Source organism: Pristis pectinata, chromosome 15 (assembly GCF_009764475.1).
Source record: "Pristis pectinata isolate sPriPec2 chromosome 15, sPriPec2.1.pri, whole genome shotgun sequence".
Classification (NCBI taxonomy): Eukaryota; Metazoa; Chordata; class Chondrichthyes; order Rhinopristiformes; family Pristidae; genus Pristis; species Pristis pectinata.
This window is the reverse complement of record NC_067419.1, coordinates 11,348,470-11,365,051: the sequence shown is the minus strand read 5'-3', so window position 1 is coordinate 11,365,051 and position 16,582 is coordinate 11,348,470. Positions and strand designations below refer to the sequence as shown.

Below are 16,582 nucleotides of genomic sequence, written 5' to 3'. Positions count from 1 at the left end.
ATTCCGAGCCTTTATTCTCCAGAGCTGAGAGGAGAGAGAAGTGATCTCATTGAAACATACAAAATTCTTTAGGAGCTTGACATGGTATATTCACAGATGTTTCCCCTGGTTGGGATGTCTAGAATCAAGGGCTCATAATAAGAGGTCAGCCACTCAATACTAAGAAATTTCTTTACCCAGACTGAAGCAGGACTTCATAATTCTCTAACCAACAGAACTATTGAGACTCAGTTGCTGTGATTTATCAAGATAGATTGATAGGTTTCTGGATATTAATAGAATCAAAAGATATGGGGTTATTGCAGGAGAACAGCAATGAGGTAACAGATCAGCCATTATCTTAATGAATGGCACATCAGACATGGGGGTCAAACAAACCTTCACCTGATTCTTTCCTTTATATTGTTACTACGAAGAACAACATGCAAAAGCGAAAATGAAAGATTTTGGAAAAAAGCATCGTTGACTTTAAAATAGTTCTCTCAATTGCTCACAAGGGCCCTATGCCATCACTTGTATACTTAGTATAATTCATTTGGCCCTCGTTCATAATAGAGACATCCAGTCAGCATACAGAAGTGTTTTTGAAGTGTCCTGCACAATCTCACTCCATCTATTCTTGCCCTATTGCAAGAATCTTCCTTCAAATAGAAATGCAAGATAGTATTATCACTATCTGCTCACCATGTTGCCTTTTCCACCCCATTTTATGCACCACTTCAGTCTTATTTGTAAACTCGGGTTCTATTCCCTCTTCTCCTGGGTGGAGACAAAATGTCCCTGCTCATTGCAGGTATAGCAGAGGTGACTATCAGAGCCATTAAGTTAGGAGGTCCGTCATATCCTTGGAAAGTTAGAATATTCTCACACAACTCAAATAAACAAAAGCAGAGCCAAATGCTGGCCACAACTGCACAGAGTCTCCAAAATTCATTGCTAACTGCTGTGGTTGGTGCTCTCTGTAGGCTATCTACGGGGACCAGATTATTTCACATAAACTTTCCACAGGTAACACCTGACCTAGAACCTCCAGGATGGAGTTTGATTACTTGAGAAGAAAGTAGTAATTACCAATTTTTCCCTTATGAACTGGGATTTTAACTTTGCCTCTCCAAGGAGATTATATGGCTCACGAGGGATTGGGTAATAGGATAGAGCACTCAGTCATGGTGCCTTGTTTATCAATGGTCTGAAGAAGGAATGTCAATTTCAGGAAGCCACTAAATTTAACTCCAAAGTATATCATGTGATTATATCGTCCAACGGCAATAACATTTTCCTGCTGGATTTCTAAATGTTTTCACTTTAAGATGCAGGTTTGCAACTCCAGCACAACTTAACTACTGTAAGAGGAAGAGCCCGTTAGGACTTGTTTCATAGTCACATACTATTGGACCATCACCAGAAGGATGTTGTTTTAAAAAGCTTTCCAAATATTTGCCATTAGGAAACAAGTTTTTATTGCAATTGATTATGAATAAATTGTAGTTTAGGCATTTGTGTAAAAAAAAATCACATCCATCTTTTGTGATATTCAATGAAAAAGACTTACAAACTGTGCCACTTTGGTCACTTTAGCCATGTTTTATTTCACTCTTTGGAGGCCTACCAATTCCAGTCAATATAAAGCATTTTTTTTAAAGCCTGGCTATCTTTCTGTTAGCCTCAATGCCACCGGTTGTTAGCCTTAATCAAATGCTGGCATCTGTGCACTGTCATGAGAAAAGTACTTGACACCCCGGAGTCTCTTCACACCCTCTGCACCTCCAAGTTATTCTCACTAACAAATATGGAACATTACAACATGTTCTAGGAGCTATAATGTTTCATTTAACCACACAAGATAGATCCACAGCACTATAATATGGGAAAATGCAAAATAAAACCTTAATCTTGTTCTTCGTTCTAACAGCAGCAGCCTCACATCAGATGACATTTTCTTTATGAAAATTGTTTTCACAATTTGGCATTGACCCAGCACCAGACCAACACTGATAAATTCTGTTAACAATTTCTAAAATTTCTGAAAGGGCAGAGGATGAAACAGATGTGCTGCTGTTAATACGATTTACCTGCAATATATAGTTGTAAAACCAAAGAGCAAAGTCGCCAATTTAAAAGAAAAATGACCAAAATCAGAACTGCCTTTCCTAATTGCCCATAGTTGCCCCCAGTATCTCACCACTATGTACTCAATAAATTGTGATTAACAAGCAGCTAGATGAAACCACTAAGGTCACAGAATTACCTGCAAGCCACATTGCCCTTCAAGTTCATGGCTCACCTATACCAAGAAAATATAGCTAATGACCCAACTCTATGCATACCGAGTCCCCCAGTTTCCTCAAGACCCGATGCTCTCAAAAGTCAACAATCTCAGATACAAAATGAAAAACTGACCTTGTATCAATTTCTTTTTAGGAAAGGAATTTCAATTTTCAACCATCCTTTTTGCATGCGGATGTTTTTTGAGAATCACAGTTGCAAGGACCAGCTCTAATTTTGAAAATGCATCTTTGCCTTTCTACACAGGAAAATTAAAGCATGGTATTCACAACAAACTGAAGGATTCAACTTTGAAACTAGAGCCTTTAAGATAGACAACTACTATGTATTGGTATACACAATACAAGAGCCATCTTTGAAACCAACTCCTATGCTGATGGCAGAAGATCAGTGTCAATTGCCTCATGCAAGTGGCTGGTTTGAGAAGTGTAGAACATTGACATGCCTGTACTATCTACATCTCGAGCAGACTAACAAGAGGAGGTGCAGCATCAACATCCAAGAGCGGCGATGTCAATGGCCAACACCAAAGTCTCTGCACACATTTCTCTGAACCATTTCTCCCTTCCCTGAATCATTCCGTGGGCTTGCATTAATTCAATTGCCAACAGTTATTATCTCAATACTATTATAGATTAGAATAATATACAGATGATTGTTTAATACTTAAAGTATTAGTCAGCATCTGTGCAGGGAAGAAAATAAGTTAACATTGCAGGTCAATGGTCTTTTATAAGAACTATTCATCTTAAGTACCATTGTTGATGTATTTGTATAACTTGATAGGAAGACTAATTTAGTATTGGAATTGGTTTACGATTGTCACTTGTACTGAGGTAGTGAAAAACTTGTCTTGCATACTGTTCATACAGATCAATTCATTACACAGTGAATTGAGGTAGTACAAGGTCAAACAATACAGAATAAAGTATCTCAGCTACAGAGAAAGTGCAGTGCAGGTAGACAATAAGGTGCAAGGTCATAATGAGCTACACTGAGGTCAAGAGTCCACCTTATTCTAGGGAACTACTCAATAGTCTTATAACAGTGGGATAGAAGCTGTCTTTGAGCCTGGTGGTACGTGCTTTCAGGCTTTTGTATCTTTCCAGCGACCAGAGAGCGGAGAGTGCTGGAAATTAACGAGGAGTGAGTTTTTTTTTCTTTCCAGCATTCGGGATAGCGGCGAGTGACTGCGCAGGCATGTGATGTCACTCGGAAACGCGCGGGCGATTTAAAAAGCAGACCACCATATCCAGCGGGCAGCGGAGTGAGAGGGAGCAGAGTGGGTTGGGCTTTGGCTCAACGGGCTTCAGCGAGACTGAGTAAGAGGCGAGACTTATAAAGAGGGGGTAAGTTATTAGTTTATTTGTTGAACTCAGTGGTATTCAGCAGTATGCATCTGGGGTTGGTCTTATGTTTGGAGTGTCAGATGTGGGGACCCTGGGAGACTACCAGACTCCCCGATAACTACATCTGCACAAAGTGCACCGAGATGCGGCTCCTCAAGGAACGGATTGAGAGTCTGGAGCAGCAGCTCGATGATCTTCGGTTGGTTAGGGAGAGCAAGCAGGAAATAGACAGGAGTTATAACGAGTTTGTAGACAGCACCTCTGTGGTGGTCCCCCTCAAAAACCGATATCTCATTTTAGATTCAGTTGGAGAGGATGACCTGATAGAGGAAGACCTCAGCAACCGGGACCTTGGCACCGTGCCTGGTACTGTGGTCCAGCGGAAGAAGCGAAATGCAGTGGTTATTGGGGATTCTATAGTAAGGGGTACGGATAGCAGATTCTGCGATACCGACAATGAATCTCGGATGGTGTGTTGCCTCCCTGGTGCCAGGGTACAGGATATCACGGACCGGGTCCAGCATATTCTGAGGGGAGAGGGTGATCAGCCAGAAGTCTTGGTACATGTAGGGACCGATGACATAGGTAGAAAAAGAGAAGAGGTCCTGAAGGAGGAATACAAGGCATTAGGGAAAAGGTTGAGAAGTAGGACCTCAAGGGTGGTAATCTCAGGATTACTACCTGTGCCACATGTCAATGATAGAAAGAATAGAAAGCTCTGGCAGATGAATGCGTGGCTGAGTGACTGGTGCAGGGGGAAGGGCTTCAGATTTTTGGGTAATTGGGACCTTTTTTGGGGAAGGCATGACCTATTCGCTAAGGATGGGTTGCACCTAAACTCCAAAGGGTCCAATATCCTGGCGAGAATGTTTAATTTAGCTGTTGGGGAGAGTTTAAACTGATCTGGCAAGGGGATGGAAACCAGGATGTTAGGTTACAAGATGCTAAGGTAAGAGAGGAAGTTTATAGAAACAAGTCCAATGAGGATGGCAAGAAGGACAGGCAGGTGAGAAGTCAGGATAATTTGCTGAATAATAGAAGTGCAACAAATCAGGATGTTAGGGATACAGAATGTTAGAATAGAGGATGAGGTATATAGGAACACGTCTAAGATAGTATGTAATGAAGATGGTAAGAAGGATAGACAGGTGAAGAGTCAGGATAATCTGCTGAACAATAGAAGTACAACAAAATCAATAGCAGATACCGGACTAAACGTACTATATTTAAATGCACGTAGCATTAGGAATAAAGTAGATGACCTAGTGGCACAACTACAGATTAATAAATACGACATTGTGGCAATCACCAAGTCGTGGCTTCATGACAGATGTGATTGGGAACTGAATGTCCAGGGGTACACAGTGTATAGCAAGGATAAGTGGGTAGGCAGAGAGGGAGGTGTGGCCATGATGGTTAGTAGCGATGTAAAATCAATAGAAAGGAAGGACATTGGGTCAGAGGAGGTGGAATCCTTATGGGTGGAGCTAAGAAATAGCAAGGGTAAAAGGACAATAGTAGCAGTCATATCTAGGCCCCCAAATAGCAGTCAGGAAGTGGACGATAAGTTGCAGTTTGAGATAGAAAAAGCATGCCAGAGGGACAATGTGAAGATAATTATGGGGGATTTTAACATGAAGGTGGACTGGGAAATCCAGCAAGGTGGTAGAACTCAGGAGAGTGAGTTTGTGGAGTGTCTACGGGATGGTTTTTTGGAGCAACTTGTTAATAAGCCCACCAGGGGATCGGCTGTTTTGGACTGGGTGCTGTGTAATGAACCGGAGGTGATTAGGGAACTAAAGGTAAAGGAACCACTGGGAACTAGTGATCACAATATGACTGAGTTCAGTTTCAAGTTTGAGAAGGAGAAGCTGATAACTGGTGTATCGATATTTCAGTGGAACAAAGGAAATTACAATGGTATGAGAGAAGAGTTGGCCCAAATTGATTGGAAGAGTAAGGCAGCTGGAGGGACGGCGGAGGAGAAATGGAAGGAATTTCTACAGGAAATAAGGAAAATGCAGGATAGATATATTCCAAGAAAAAAGGTTTTAAATGGAAAAAAGGCACAAATGTGGATAACGAGAGAGGTGAAGGCTAAAATAAAAGCAAAAGGGGCAGTGTACAAAGAAGCAAAAATTAGTGGGAAAACAGAAGACTGGGAAGCTTTTAAAAACCTGCAGAGAGAAACTAAGGTCATTAGGAAAGAAAAGATGAATTATGAAAGGAAGTTGGCGGATAACATTCCAAAGGATACTAAGAGTTTTTTTTAAATATACAAGGAGTAAAAGAGAGACACAGGTTGATATAGGACCAATTGATAACGGTGCAGGAGATATTATAATGGACGATGGAGAGATGGCAGAGGAATTGAATGAATAATTTGCATCAGTCTTCACCGTGGAGGACATCAGCAATGTGCCGGTTAGTCAGGAGTCTCACAAAATGGAACTGAGTTCAGTTAAGGTTACTAGAGAGAAGGTGCTAGGAAAACTAAATGGGCTAAAGACTGATAAGTCTTCCGGACTGGATGAGGTGCATCCCCGGGTTCTGAAGGAGGTGGCTTTAGAGATAGCGGAGGCATTAACGATAATTTTCCAGGAATCGATAGCTTCCGGCATGGTTCCAGAGGACTGGAAGGTCGCAAATGTAGTTCCGCTGTGTAAAAGAGGGAGGCAGCATAAAGGAAATTACAGACCTATTAGTCTGACATCAGTGGTGGGAAAGTTATTGGAATCTATCCTCAAGGATGGGGTTACGGAATACCTAGAGGTGCAAGGCAAGATAGGTCCTAGCCAACGTGGTTTTGTGAAGGGAAGATCCTGCCTGACCAACCTATTGGAGTTTTTTGAAGAAATCACAGGTAGGGTGGATAAGGGAGAGGCAGTAGATGTTGTGTATTTAGACTTTCAAAAGGCCTTTGATAAGGTGCCTCATAAGAGACTGATTAATAAGATGAGAGGTCATGGAATTACAGGTAGGATAACAGAATGGGTGGAGCACTGGCTGGTTGGCAGGAAGCAAAGGGTAGAAATAAAAGGATCTTGTTCTGGTTGGCTACCGGTTACTAGTGGTGTGCCGCAGGGGTTGGTGTTGGGGCCGCTCCTTTTTACCTTGTACATTAATGATTTGGATGATGGAATAAATGGTTTTGTGGCTAAGTTTGCGGATGACACCAAGATAGGTGGAGGAGTAGGGAGTATTGAGGAGATAGGAAGGTTGCAGAGAGACCTAGACAAGTTTAGGAGAATGGGCAAGGAAATGGCAGGTGAGATTCAAAGTTGAGAAATGTGCAGTTGTACACTTTGGAAACAGAAATAAGCAGGCAGATTATTATCTAGAAGGGGAGAAAATTCAAAGTACAGAAGTACAAAGGGACTTGGGGGTACTCGTGCAGGATACCCGAAAGGTTAACTACCAGGTTGGATCGGTGGTAAAGAAAGCGAATGCTATGTTGGCATTCATTTCGAGAGGTATAGTGTATAAGAGTAAGGAAGTGTTGATGAGGCTCTACGGGGCACTAGTGAGGCCTCATTTGGAATACTGTGCGCAATTTTGGGCCCCACATCTTAGGAAGGATGTGCTGACGTTGGAGAGGGTTCAGAGGAGATTTACGAGGATGATTCCAGGAATGAAAGGGCTTACGTATGATGAGCGTTTGTTGGCTCTTGGACTGTACTCGCTGGAGTACAGAAGAATGAGAGGGGACCTCATAGCGACATTTAAAATGTTGATAGGAAAGGACAGAGTAGATGTGGCTAGGCTGTTTCCCTTGGTGGGCGAGTCCAGGACCAGAGGGCACAATCTTAGAATTAGAGGGTACAGATGAGGAGAAATTTCTTTAGCCAGAGGGTGGTGAATTTGTGGAACTCCTTGCCATGTACAGCAGTGGAGGCGTTCAAGGAAGAGATAGATAGATATCTAAATAGTAGAGGTATCAAGGGATATGGGGATAAGGCCAGAAATTGGGATTAGAATAGGTTATTTTTTCCCACCCCATTCCTCATTTCTTTTTTCCCCCTTTTCCTTGGAGCAGACTCGATGGGCCGAATGGCCTGCTTCTGCTCCCTTATCTTGTGATCTGCCTGATGGGAGAGGGGAGAAGAGAGAATGTCTTGGGGGGGATCTTTGATTATACTGGCTGCTTTACCGAGGCAGCAAGAAGTATAAAGTCCATGGAGGGGAGGCTGGTTTCCATGATGTGCTGTATCCACAACTCTGCAGTTTCTTGCAGTCCTGGGCAAAGAAGTTGCCGTACCAAGCCGTGATGCACCATAGAAAGCATCCCATCTGGATGCATCGATACAAGTTGGTGAGTGTCAAAGGGGATTTGCCAAATTTCTTTAGCCTCCTGAAGTAGAGGTGCTGGTGAGCTTTGTTGGCCTTGGTGTCTGCATGGTTGGACCAGGACAGACTATTGGTGTTGTTCACTCCTAGGAACTTGAAACTCTCTTGACCTCAGCACCATTGATGTAAACAGGTGCATGTACACCACCCCCGTTCCTGAAGTCAATGACTAGCTCTTTTGCTTTGGTGACATTGAGGGAAAGATTGTTGTCATGACACCACGTCACGAAGCTCTCCATCTTCCTGTACTCCAACTCATTGTTATTTGAGATACAGCCCACTACGGTGGTATCAACTGCAAACTTATAGATGGAGTTAGAGCAGAATCTGGCAATGCAGTCATGAGCATAAAAGGTAGTAGAATAGGGGGCTGAGGATGCAGCCCTGTGAGGCACCAGTGTTGAGAATAATCGTGCCAAAGGTGTTGCTGCCTACCGTTACTGATTGCGGTCTGTTGGTCAGAAAGTCAAGGATCCAGTTACAGAGGGAGGTGTTGAGTCCCTGGTCTCAGAATTTGGTGATGAGTTTGATTGGAATTATAGTATTGAAGGCAGAACTGTAGTCAATAAACAATAGTCTAACATAGGTGTTTTTACTGTCCAGATGCTCCAGAGATGCGTAGGGCCAGGGAGATGGTCGAGGTTGTCTAGGAGGCTGGAGGTAATGTGTGCCATGACCAGCCTTTCCAAGCACTTCATGATGGTGGATGTCAGAGCCACTAGGCAGTAGTCATTAAGGCACATTACCTTGTTTTTCTTAGGTACCAAGATGATAGTGGTCTTCTTACAGTGGGTGGGGATTTCTGATTGAAGCAGGGAGAGGTTAAAAATGTCTGCAAATAGCCCTGCCAGCTGATCTGCAGAAGATCCAACAACATGGTGAGGTTGTATAAGACATTGGTGAGGCCAAATTTGGAATAGTGTGTGCAGTTCTGCTCACCTCACTATAGGAAGGATATCAGTAAGATTGAAAGAGTGCAGAGGAGATTTACTAGAATGTTGCCAGGTCTTCAAGGAACAGAGTTACCGGGAAAGATTAAACAGGTTAGGACTTTATTCCTTGGAGCACAGAAGAATGAGGGGAGATTTGATAGAGGTTTACAAAATTATGAGGGGTATAGACAGTAAATGCGAGTAGAATCTTTCCACCTAGATTAGGAGAGATAAGTACGAGAGGACATGGCTTTAGAGTGAAAGGGAAAAGATTTAAGGGGAACATTAGAGTAACTTCTTCACTCAGAGAGTGGTGGGAGTGTGGAATAAGTTGCCATCTGACGTGGTAAATGCAGGCTCACTCTTAAGTTTTAAGAATAAATTGGATAGATACAGTGGCATGCAAATGTTTGGGCACCCCGGTCAAAATTTCTGTTACTGTGAATAGCTAAGTGAGTAAAAGATGACCTGATTTCCAAAAGGCATAAGTTAAAGATGACACATTTCTTTAATATTTTAAGCAAGGTTACTTTATTTCCATCTTTAAATATCCAGCTTCAAAAAAGTTAGGCGACACCCACCCCATGTTACGCAGGCATTGAGTTCCCAGAACACCATCTATATCACGATTTTCCATCATGTCATAATGTCATCTGTGCATGTGTCAAGAAGCGAGTTGATTAAAAACCTGGATCTGAGAGCAAATTTTTTATTCCACCTCAATTTTTGGGTAGTGATTTGTGAATTCCATAAAGGCAAATTTCCATTACCCAAACAGCCATAACCAGGGGTTGCCTGTAATTTGAATTCAGGAGCTGTCATCATAACAATTGATATTGTTATTAATTGCTAGCTGTACAACAATTCCTCAGTCACTGAGATTAACCCAGCTAGCAAGGTTGAAAGTGACCAATATCTTTACCAGTCACAGTGAATTGGTTTCATGTGATTGCCAAAGGTCTTTGTAGTAACTTGAGTCCCTATTCATTGAGGGACACACACAGTACCAGAAACCTATGATAAAATGCACCTTTGCACGTTCCTTCCCATTTGTCGCCACTATCTTAAACACCAACCCATGGTGAAATTTTCAGGGTTAATTTCTCCCAGGCTGATGCAGCAAGTAGAGAGAAAAGTTATCATTTAAAGATAATTGGAGGTTTCCTTTGTTGGTGGAAGTCTCAGTCTGTTAGTCATTGTGTTAATTTGCCTATTCTTAACGATCAGCTGCACTCTCTCTGCTTCACATTGAGCTCCCCTCCTGATACAGCAACCACAGAGTAAATTGCCTTTTCACAGTCACAAATGAATTTGCAGTTCACTTTCTCTAATGACACAGGAAGCTTGGAAGTGAACGGTTATAGATTGCACAAATACATTCTGCCATCTGTCCTGAGGCCTCAGATTCTATCCAGAAACATGGAGAATAAAGTTTCAGCTTATTACACAACCATTATTTAACCTTCCCACTATGTGTCTCAATGTAAGTTTTAAAGAATCTGCTCCATTTAAAACAAACTTGTAAAGACTAAAGTAAACACCCCCAATACTGCCCATATAACCACACCTGGGACATAGAAGTACTATAATGAAAAACAATTTAACCAAGCTGGATGAAGCTGCTTCTTAGGGATGCCTGGAATAGCAAAATATAGGTTCAAAAAACAATAACAATTTTTAAAAAGTATATTTTCAGGAAAAAAAAGCAGTTGTAGAAGTGTCAAAGATTTAAGGTACTGGCCACTGAACTCATCTTTTCAAACAAAATACAGTAAAAAGTTCCCACAAATTCATATTGCCCAACTGAATGGCACATATCAAAATTAGCTGAAACCTAAAACCAATAATCTCAACCTCATTGCCACAGGATGAATCTCAGTTCCTACGCTGGTTGCACTGCATTACTGGCTATCAGAGCTCGCCTGGCCAGATTCCAAATTTCAATCCATCCACTGGTCACCAGCAACTGATGGAAAGCAAAACTGGTCCCAATATTTCCATATAGCTTTCCTCACCTGCCCAGTAAATAGAAACAGTAAGAAAGTTGTTCTGAATCCAAGCTGTCAAAATTCCATCAACATTGGCCTCGAGTAGAGACTCAGACATGAAAGAGCAGAAATCAAGCAGGGACAAAATGAAGGCAAGCTGTATGCAGTAACACCCACCAAGAACAAACATGTCTACCACCAGAAAGTTCACCCAACAATCATAAGGAAAGTTTTACCACACTAATAGGATAAACTTGCATTTATAATAGCACCTTAAACAACTCTAGGACAACCCATTTAGAGAAAATGAAACTTTTTTTGAGATGTGGTCACTGTTGTTTGAAATGTAGCAACTACTTGCATGTGGCAAGCTCTTACAAAAAGCTGCATGAAGTAACACGGTTTTATATAATGTTCTAATTTGTGCCTTGACAGCAACGGACCCAACTGAACACAGCACCCTTCCCAACCCCAAAAGACCCCAGAGATTATAGTGTCGGATTTCACTGGCAAATGCCGAGGGTTCCAGCAGAACCTTCAACATTTTGTTTAAATTGGAGTGCATCTGGGACTTCTGTGCATATCTGGCAAGTGCAAGTCCAGGACTTAATGACTAATTTAAAAGGATGAATCTGTCAGATTGCACTATCACTGGATTTCACATGTTCATTTTTATTTATCCATGTGTTTCGCATGCTTTTACCCAATTTTAAGTTTATTTTGTTTATAAATGAGCAATTTTTTAAATTTCTGAATGTCACATACAGAAAACTACTGGAAAATTAGTTCATTTTTAGAGCCTTCACCTTTCCCAGCTGTCAGGGGTTTCAAGAGCAGCACCTTCTCACTGGAGGCTGTGTCCCAACTCACTCTGTGATGCTGGGCACCGAGATGGGAAAGGCCCATAAGGTCAATGTTTCACGTCAGGACGAAAGAAGTGCGGATGTCCGACTGGAGACTGAAGGTGCTGAATCTGGGTGGGGGGAACTGGCCTGCAAAATCTGGCCCATTCCATTCACACCTGTAATGTGGAAATGCTAAACGACTTCAGAAGTCCAAATACTTTCCACTTCTCCCTCAAGAATAAAGCTTTCAGTCCCCTTCACCCAACAATAAGAATCATGCACCTTCAATTTCCAAAAGGACTCAGATACATACTGACAGCATATTAGAGAAATCACATTAGCCATCACAGGAATCTTGTAGTGAAAACAACAATTTATACAGTGGCAACACACAAAATGCTGGAGGAACTCAGCAGGTCAGGCATCATCTATGGAGGGAAATAAACAAGGTCTCGACACGAAACATCAACTGTTTATTTCGCTGGTGAGTTCCTCCAGCATTTTATGTGTTGCTGCTCTGGATGCCAGCATCTGCAGAATCTCCTGTGACTCCTATTTATACAGTAGCTTTAACATTGTGAAAAAAACTTCAAGGCCCCACCTGGAGCATTGTGCAGAGTCCTGGTCTCCTTACCTAAAGGAAAGGATATACTTGCTGTAAAGGGAATGCAACAAAGATTAACCTGCCTAGTTTCTGGGATGGCAGGTCTGTCATAATGAGCAGGCTAGGCATCAGTTCTCTAAAGTTTGGAAGAAAGAGGCAAGCGAGATCATTGAGATGTATAAAATGCTGAGAGGACTTGACAGGGTAGATGCAAGGAGGCTGCTTCCCCTGACTAGCAATCTAGAACTAATGGTCACAGTCTGAAAACCAGGGATATGCCATTTTGAACTGAAATGAAGAGAAATTTCTTCAGCCTAAAGAAGGTGAATATTTGGTTTTCTCTACCCTGGAATGCTGTGGAGGGTCAGACATTGCATTCAAGACAGAAATCAAAAACTTCTGGATAACGTAGAGATTAAAGGATATGAGGATAGGGTGTTGCAGTCACAGATCAGCCATGATCTTGCCAAATGGCAAAATACTCTTGAGGGGCTGAATGGCCTACTCAAAGTGATTTGAGATGCTAATAGAACAGATGAGCAAAAGCTTAGGGGCAAGTTTTTTGGCAAGTCTCAAAGAAAGGCAGGGAAGCAGAGAGATTTAGAGAAAGAGTTCCCAAGTTGATGGTCTTGGAAGCTGAAGACATAACCATCAATGGCGGTTTGAAGTAACAGAGGGATACGAACTTAAAAGAAAATTACCCAACAAACAACACAAAATTATGAAGAGTTTCTGAAGAAAGAAGCTGGTTCCACTAGTGGCAAGAGGATGGCAACCAGTGGTTGTAGATCAAAGACAAATAGCAAGAAACCTTGTGGGAAAACTGAATAGAAATGTATCTAACTGGGTATTAAGACTGCACTTCTAAAAGGATGGTGGAAAATTTAATAGTAATTTGAAAAAGTTTGTTATTTCCTTCAAAAGAAAAATCAAAACTGCAGGGTCATGGGGAACAATCTCAAAATGTGTGTGATTAATTGAAAAGCTCCTTTGGAGGACTGACCCAGACAGTGGATTGAATGGCCTCACTCTGAAATCCAAACTGCTGCAGACTTGAGCATGCTTTGAAGTTGATGCAAATCTTTTAAAAGATACAGAAACCATTACCATATAGCTCAGACATTGTGAATTTCATTTTCCACAGAGAATTTTAAAGTGTCAATGATTATTTCATGAAAGAAAATTAGTTGGATTAAAGAACAAGAAACTTTTAAAAAAATCCAATTTTTCCAAGTGTCAGGAAAGTCTAATAAGAGCAACCAAAGGCTGGTGCATTGTGCAATTTTAAAAGTTGGGAAATCAGCTATATTAGACTTTGATTGGCCACATTTGGGGTATTGTGCGCAGTTTTGGACACCACATTACAGAAGGATGTGGAGGCTTTGGAGAGGTGCAAAACAGGTTCACCAACAAGTTGCCTGGATTAGATAGTACTAGTTATAAGGGGAGGTTGAACAAGCTTGGATTGTTTTCTCTGGAGCATCAGAGGCTTGGTGTGGGGAGGGGGAGGGCGCGAGAGGCTTAGATAGGGTTGATTGCCGGGGTGGAACTGTCAAATACTGGAGGGCATAGCTTTAAGGTGAAATGGAGGAAGTCTGAAGGAAATTTGTAAGGTGAGTTTTTTTTTTAGAAACACAGTGGTAGGTGCCTGGAATGCATTGCCAGGGGAAGTGGTGGAAGCAGACAGGATAGCAACATTGAAGAGACATTTAGACAGACACATAAACAAGCAGGGGATAGAGGCATATTGATTATGTGCAGGCAGATGGGATTAGTTTAAATAGGCATTATTATTGGCACAGACATCCTGTGCTGTTCTATCTTTACATTTGTGTTTCTAAAACTTTGGGCTTAAAATTCAAGAACAGTGGTGGGATAAAACATGTTAGGTGATTTATTTTGCATTAACTAATGTACTAGGCAGAATCCCTTTCAGACAGCCAACAAGATTGGTCACAATATTTTTCACTGCTTAGTCTTAAGATCCCATGTCCATCAGTATCAGAGGTATCACAAACTGAAATTGAATGATAATTTCCCACAAAAGTCCAAGTTTAATTTTTTTTTTAAAAATCGCAAATATGCCACCAATAAAGTCACTTTCTTGAGGTTTCAAACTGAAAAATCTTAAAAACAGGAAATAATCGACTTGAGCAGCTTACTTCAAAAGCAGCAGTTGTACAAGTTATCACCATCTGGCTGTTTCAAATTTCAACTTCAGCACAATCATCCTGCCTACACAAGTTTTCAATCACATACACCAGAGTATCTTTAAGTCACAAATTCTGCACTATTTGACAGCTGAATGCGTCCAAGAACCCACAATATGCGTCAGTAATTGGTGACATGAAAATAAACCCATCTGTGTTGCAGCTACTCTCATTTGAAGCAGGATCATGCCACCCCACAATGATGTCACTAAACCAGTCTTCCTTTTCAGAAAAATTGGAGCTCCATTTTTATTATTATTGTGTCTTTGATTGTACCATTAGTACCAGCCAGATTAAACAGAGTAAATGTGCTGAGTGGACTGTGGTGTACCAGTCCCAAATCAATGGTCTTCTCGGATGTGATGCAACTGTCTCAACACTCAAAAGTTAAAGCAGCTACAGACTCAGCCAGTACAAGAATATTATCAATGGGGATAGCTGATGGAAGCACACCCAGAGATATTTGCTGTTAAAATCATTAAAACAACACAATTACCAGAAATGTGAAGCAAAAACTGAAAAAGCTGCAAAATTGTGGCGGGGGGGGGGGGGGGGGGGGGGGGTGGGTGGTGGGTGGTAAAGGGAGAGAGTAAAGAGTTAATGACCGTACATTATTCAGATCACTGGGCTGAAAATTTTAAACATTCCTCATACATTGCACCATCTGACGCCCTAAGCATTTTTAGACAAACAAAGGACCGCAGATGCTGGAATCTGGATGAAAAACACGATGATGCTGGAAGAACTCAGCAGGCCAGGCAGCATCCGTGGAGAAAAGCAGGCGGTTAACATCGGGACCCATCTTCAGGACTGAAGATAAGAAAAAGGGAAAGCCCAATATATAGGAGGGAGCATTTCCCCCTGTTATTTCAATACCTTCGAGGACTGGCTGACCCCTTTCCAACAGCAATATTAGTTTCGCGAATGACCAGACGCCTGTTTCACGAAGTATTTATCTTCACTGAAACAAAAAAAAACTAAAAAAAAGCAAGATTCGCTTGGACGTTCCTTGAATCCTGCTCCTCCTTCGCCCTCCCTGGGAGGATCCTCCAGGAGCTGGCACCAGGCCATGCGGCAGATCACAAGGCAGAGCCGAGCAGGGGGCACCCCCGCCCCGCCCCAGCCCAGCCCAGCCCAGCAAGAGGCCCGGCGCTCCCCCACTCCCAGTCTCCCCTCACCACTAGGCCCCGGGGCCGAGGTCGTAGTTTGAAGCGTTTGGCGGCACCTTCCCTCCCTCCCGGGCTGGGACAGGCCCCGGCCCGGCCGTCTTTACCGCGAAGCCACCAACTCACCCACTCCAGGAGCTTGATGAAGCCGATCGGTTCCTTCAGCGGCCCGAAGTCCAGCTGCAGCCCGGCCATTTCCGTGCGAGTGAGGGCGGCGAAGAGGAGGAGGAGTAAAGAAGCTGAGGCGGTCGCTGCTCTACCTGTCGGTCCGTCCGCCCGCCCTGCCTCGCCTCCGCTTCCTGTGCGGGGCGGGACGCGGCGACTCGTCCTGGGAACCGCGGCTCCGCCCCCAGGCCCCAGCCTCCAATCAGCGGCTCGCCCCGGGCCCCGGCCTCCAATCAGCGGCTCCGCGCCCTGGCCCCGGCCTCCAATCAGCGGCTCCGCGCCCTGGCCCCGGCCTCCAATCAGCGGCTCCGCCCTCGGGCCACGGCCTCCAATCAGCGGCTCCGTCCGCCGCCTTCATGCACTGGTCCCTTCCCGGGACGGTGTGTAGGCTCCGGGCGTTCCCGCCGTCAAATGCGCACACGGAGCGACACCAGCCCAGCGGGCCGAAGAGGAATGGGCTGCTTTCCTTCCAACCACGTCGTCGGTCTCTTTCCAAATGTCAGCGGGCGGCTCCATCAAAGACCGAGCTCAGGAGTGCAACGCTCAACTACTGTACGGGAGTGTAAGCCTGCGTTGTGTGCCCGTCTCTTCAGTCCTTTTCCTCCCCCAGCCCTTACACTCAGTAATTTATCACCCTCAGTGATTCCAACTGTCTCAGTTCACCTTACTCTCTGATCTTCCACCCTCTCC

General features: G+C 43.2%; 1 protein-coding gene across 1 annotated transcript in view; it reads right to left on the bottom strand.

The window, feature by feature from the left end:
- Window positions 1–16,027, bottom strand: part of sypl1 (synaptophysin-like 1) — a 44,794-nt gene extending 28,767 nt beyond the window's left edge. The window contains exon 1 of the mRNA XM_052029974.1: window positions 15,854–16,027. Coding sequence (XP_051885934.1) covers window positions 15,854–15,922 — 69 coding nt within the window. The 5' untranslated portion in view covers window positions 15,923–16,027. The remainder of the gene's footprint in view (window positions 1–15,853) is intronic.
- Window positions 16,028–16,582: the final 555 nt, after the last annotated feature.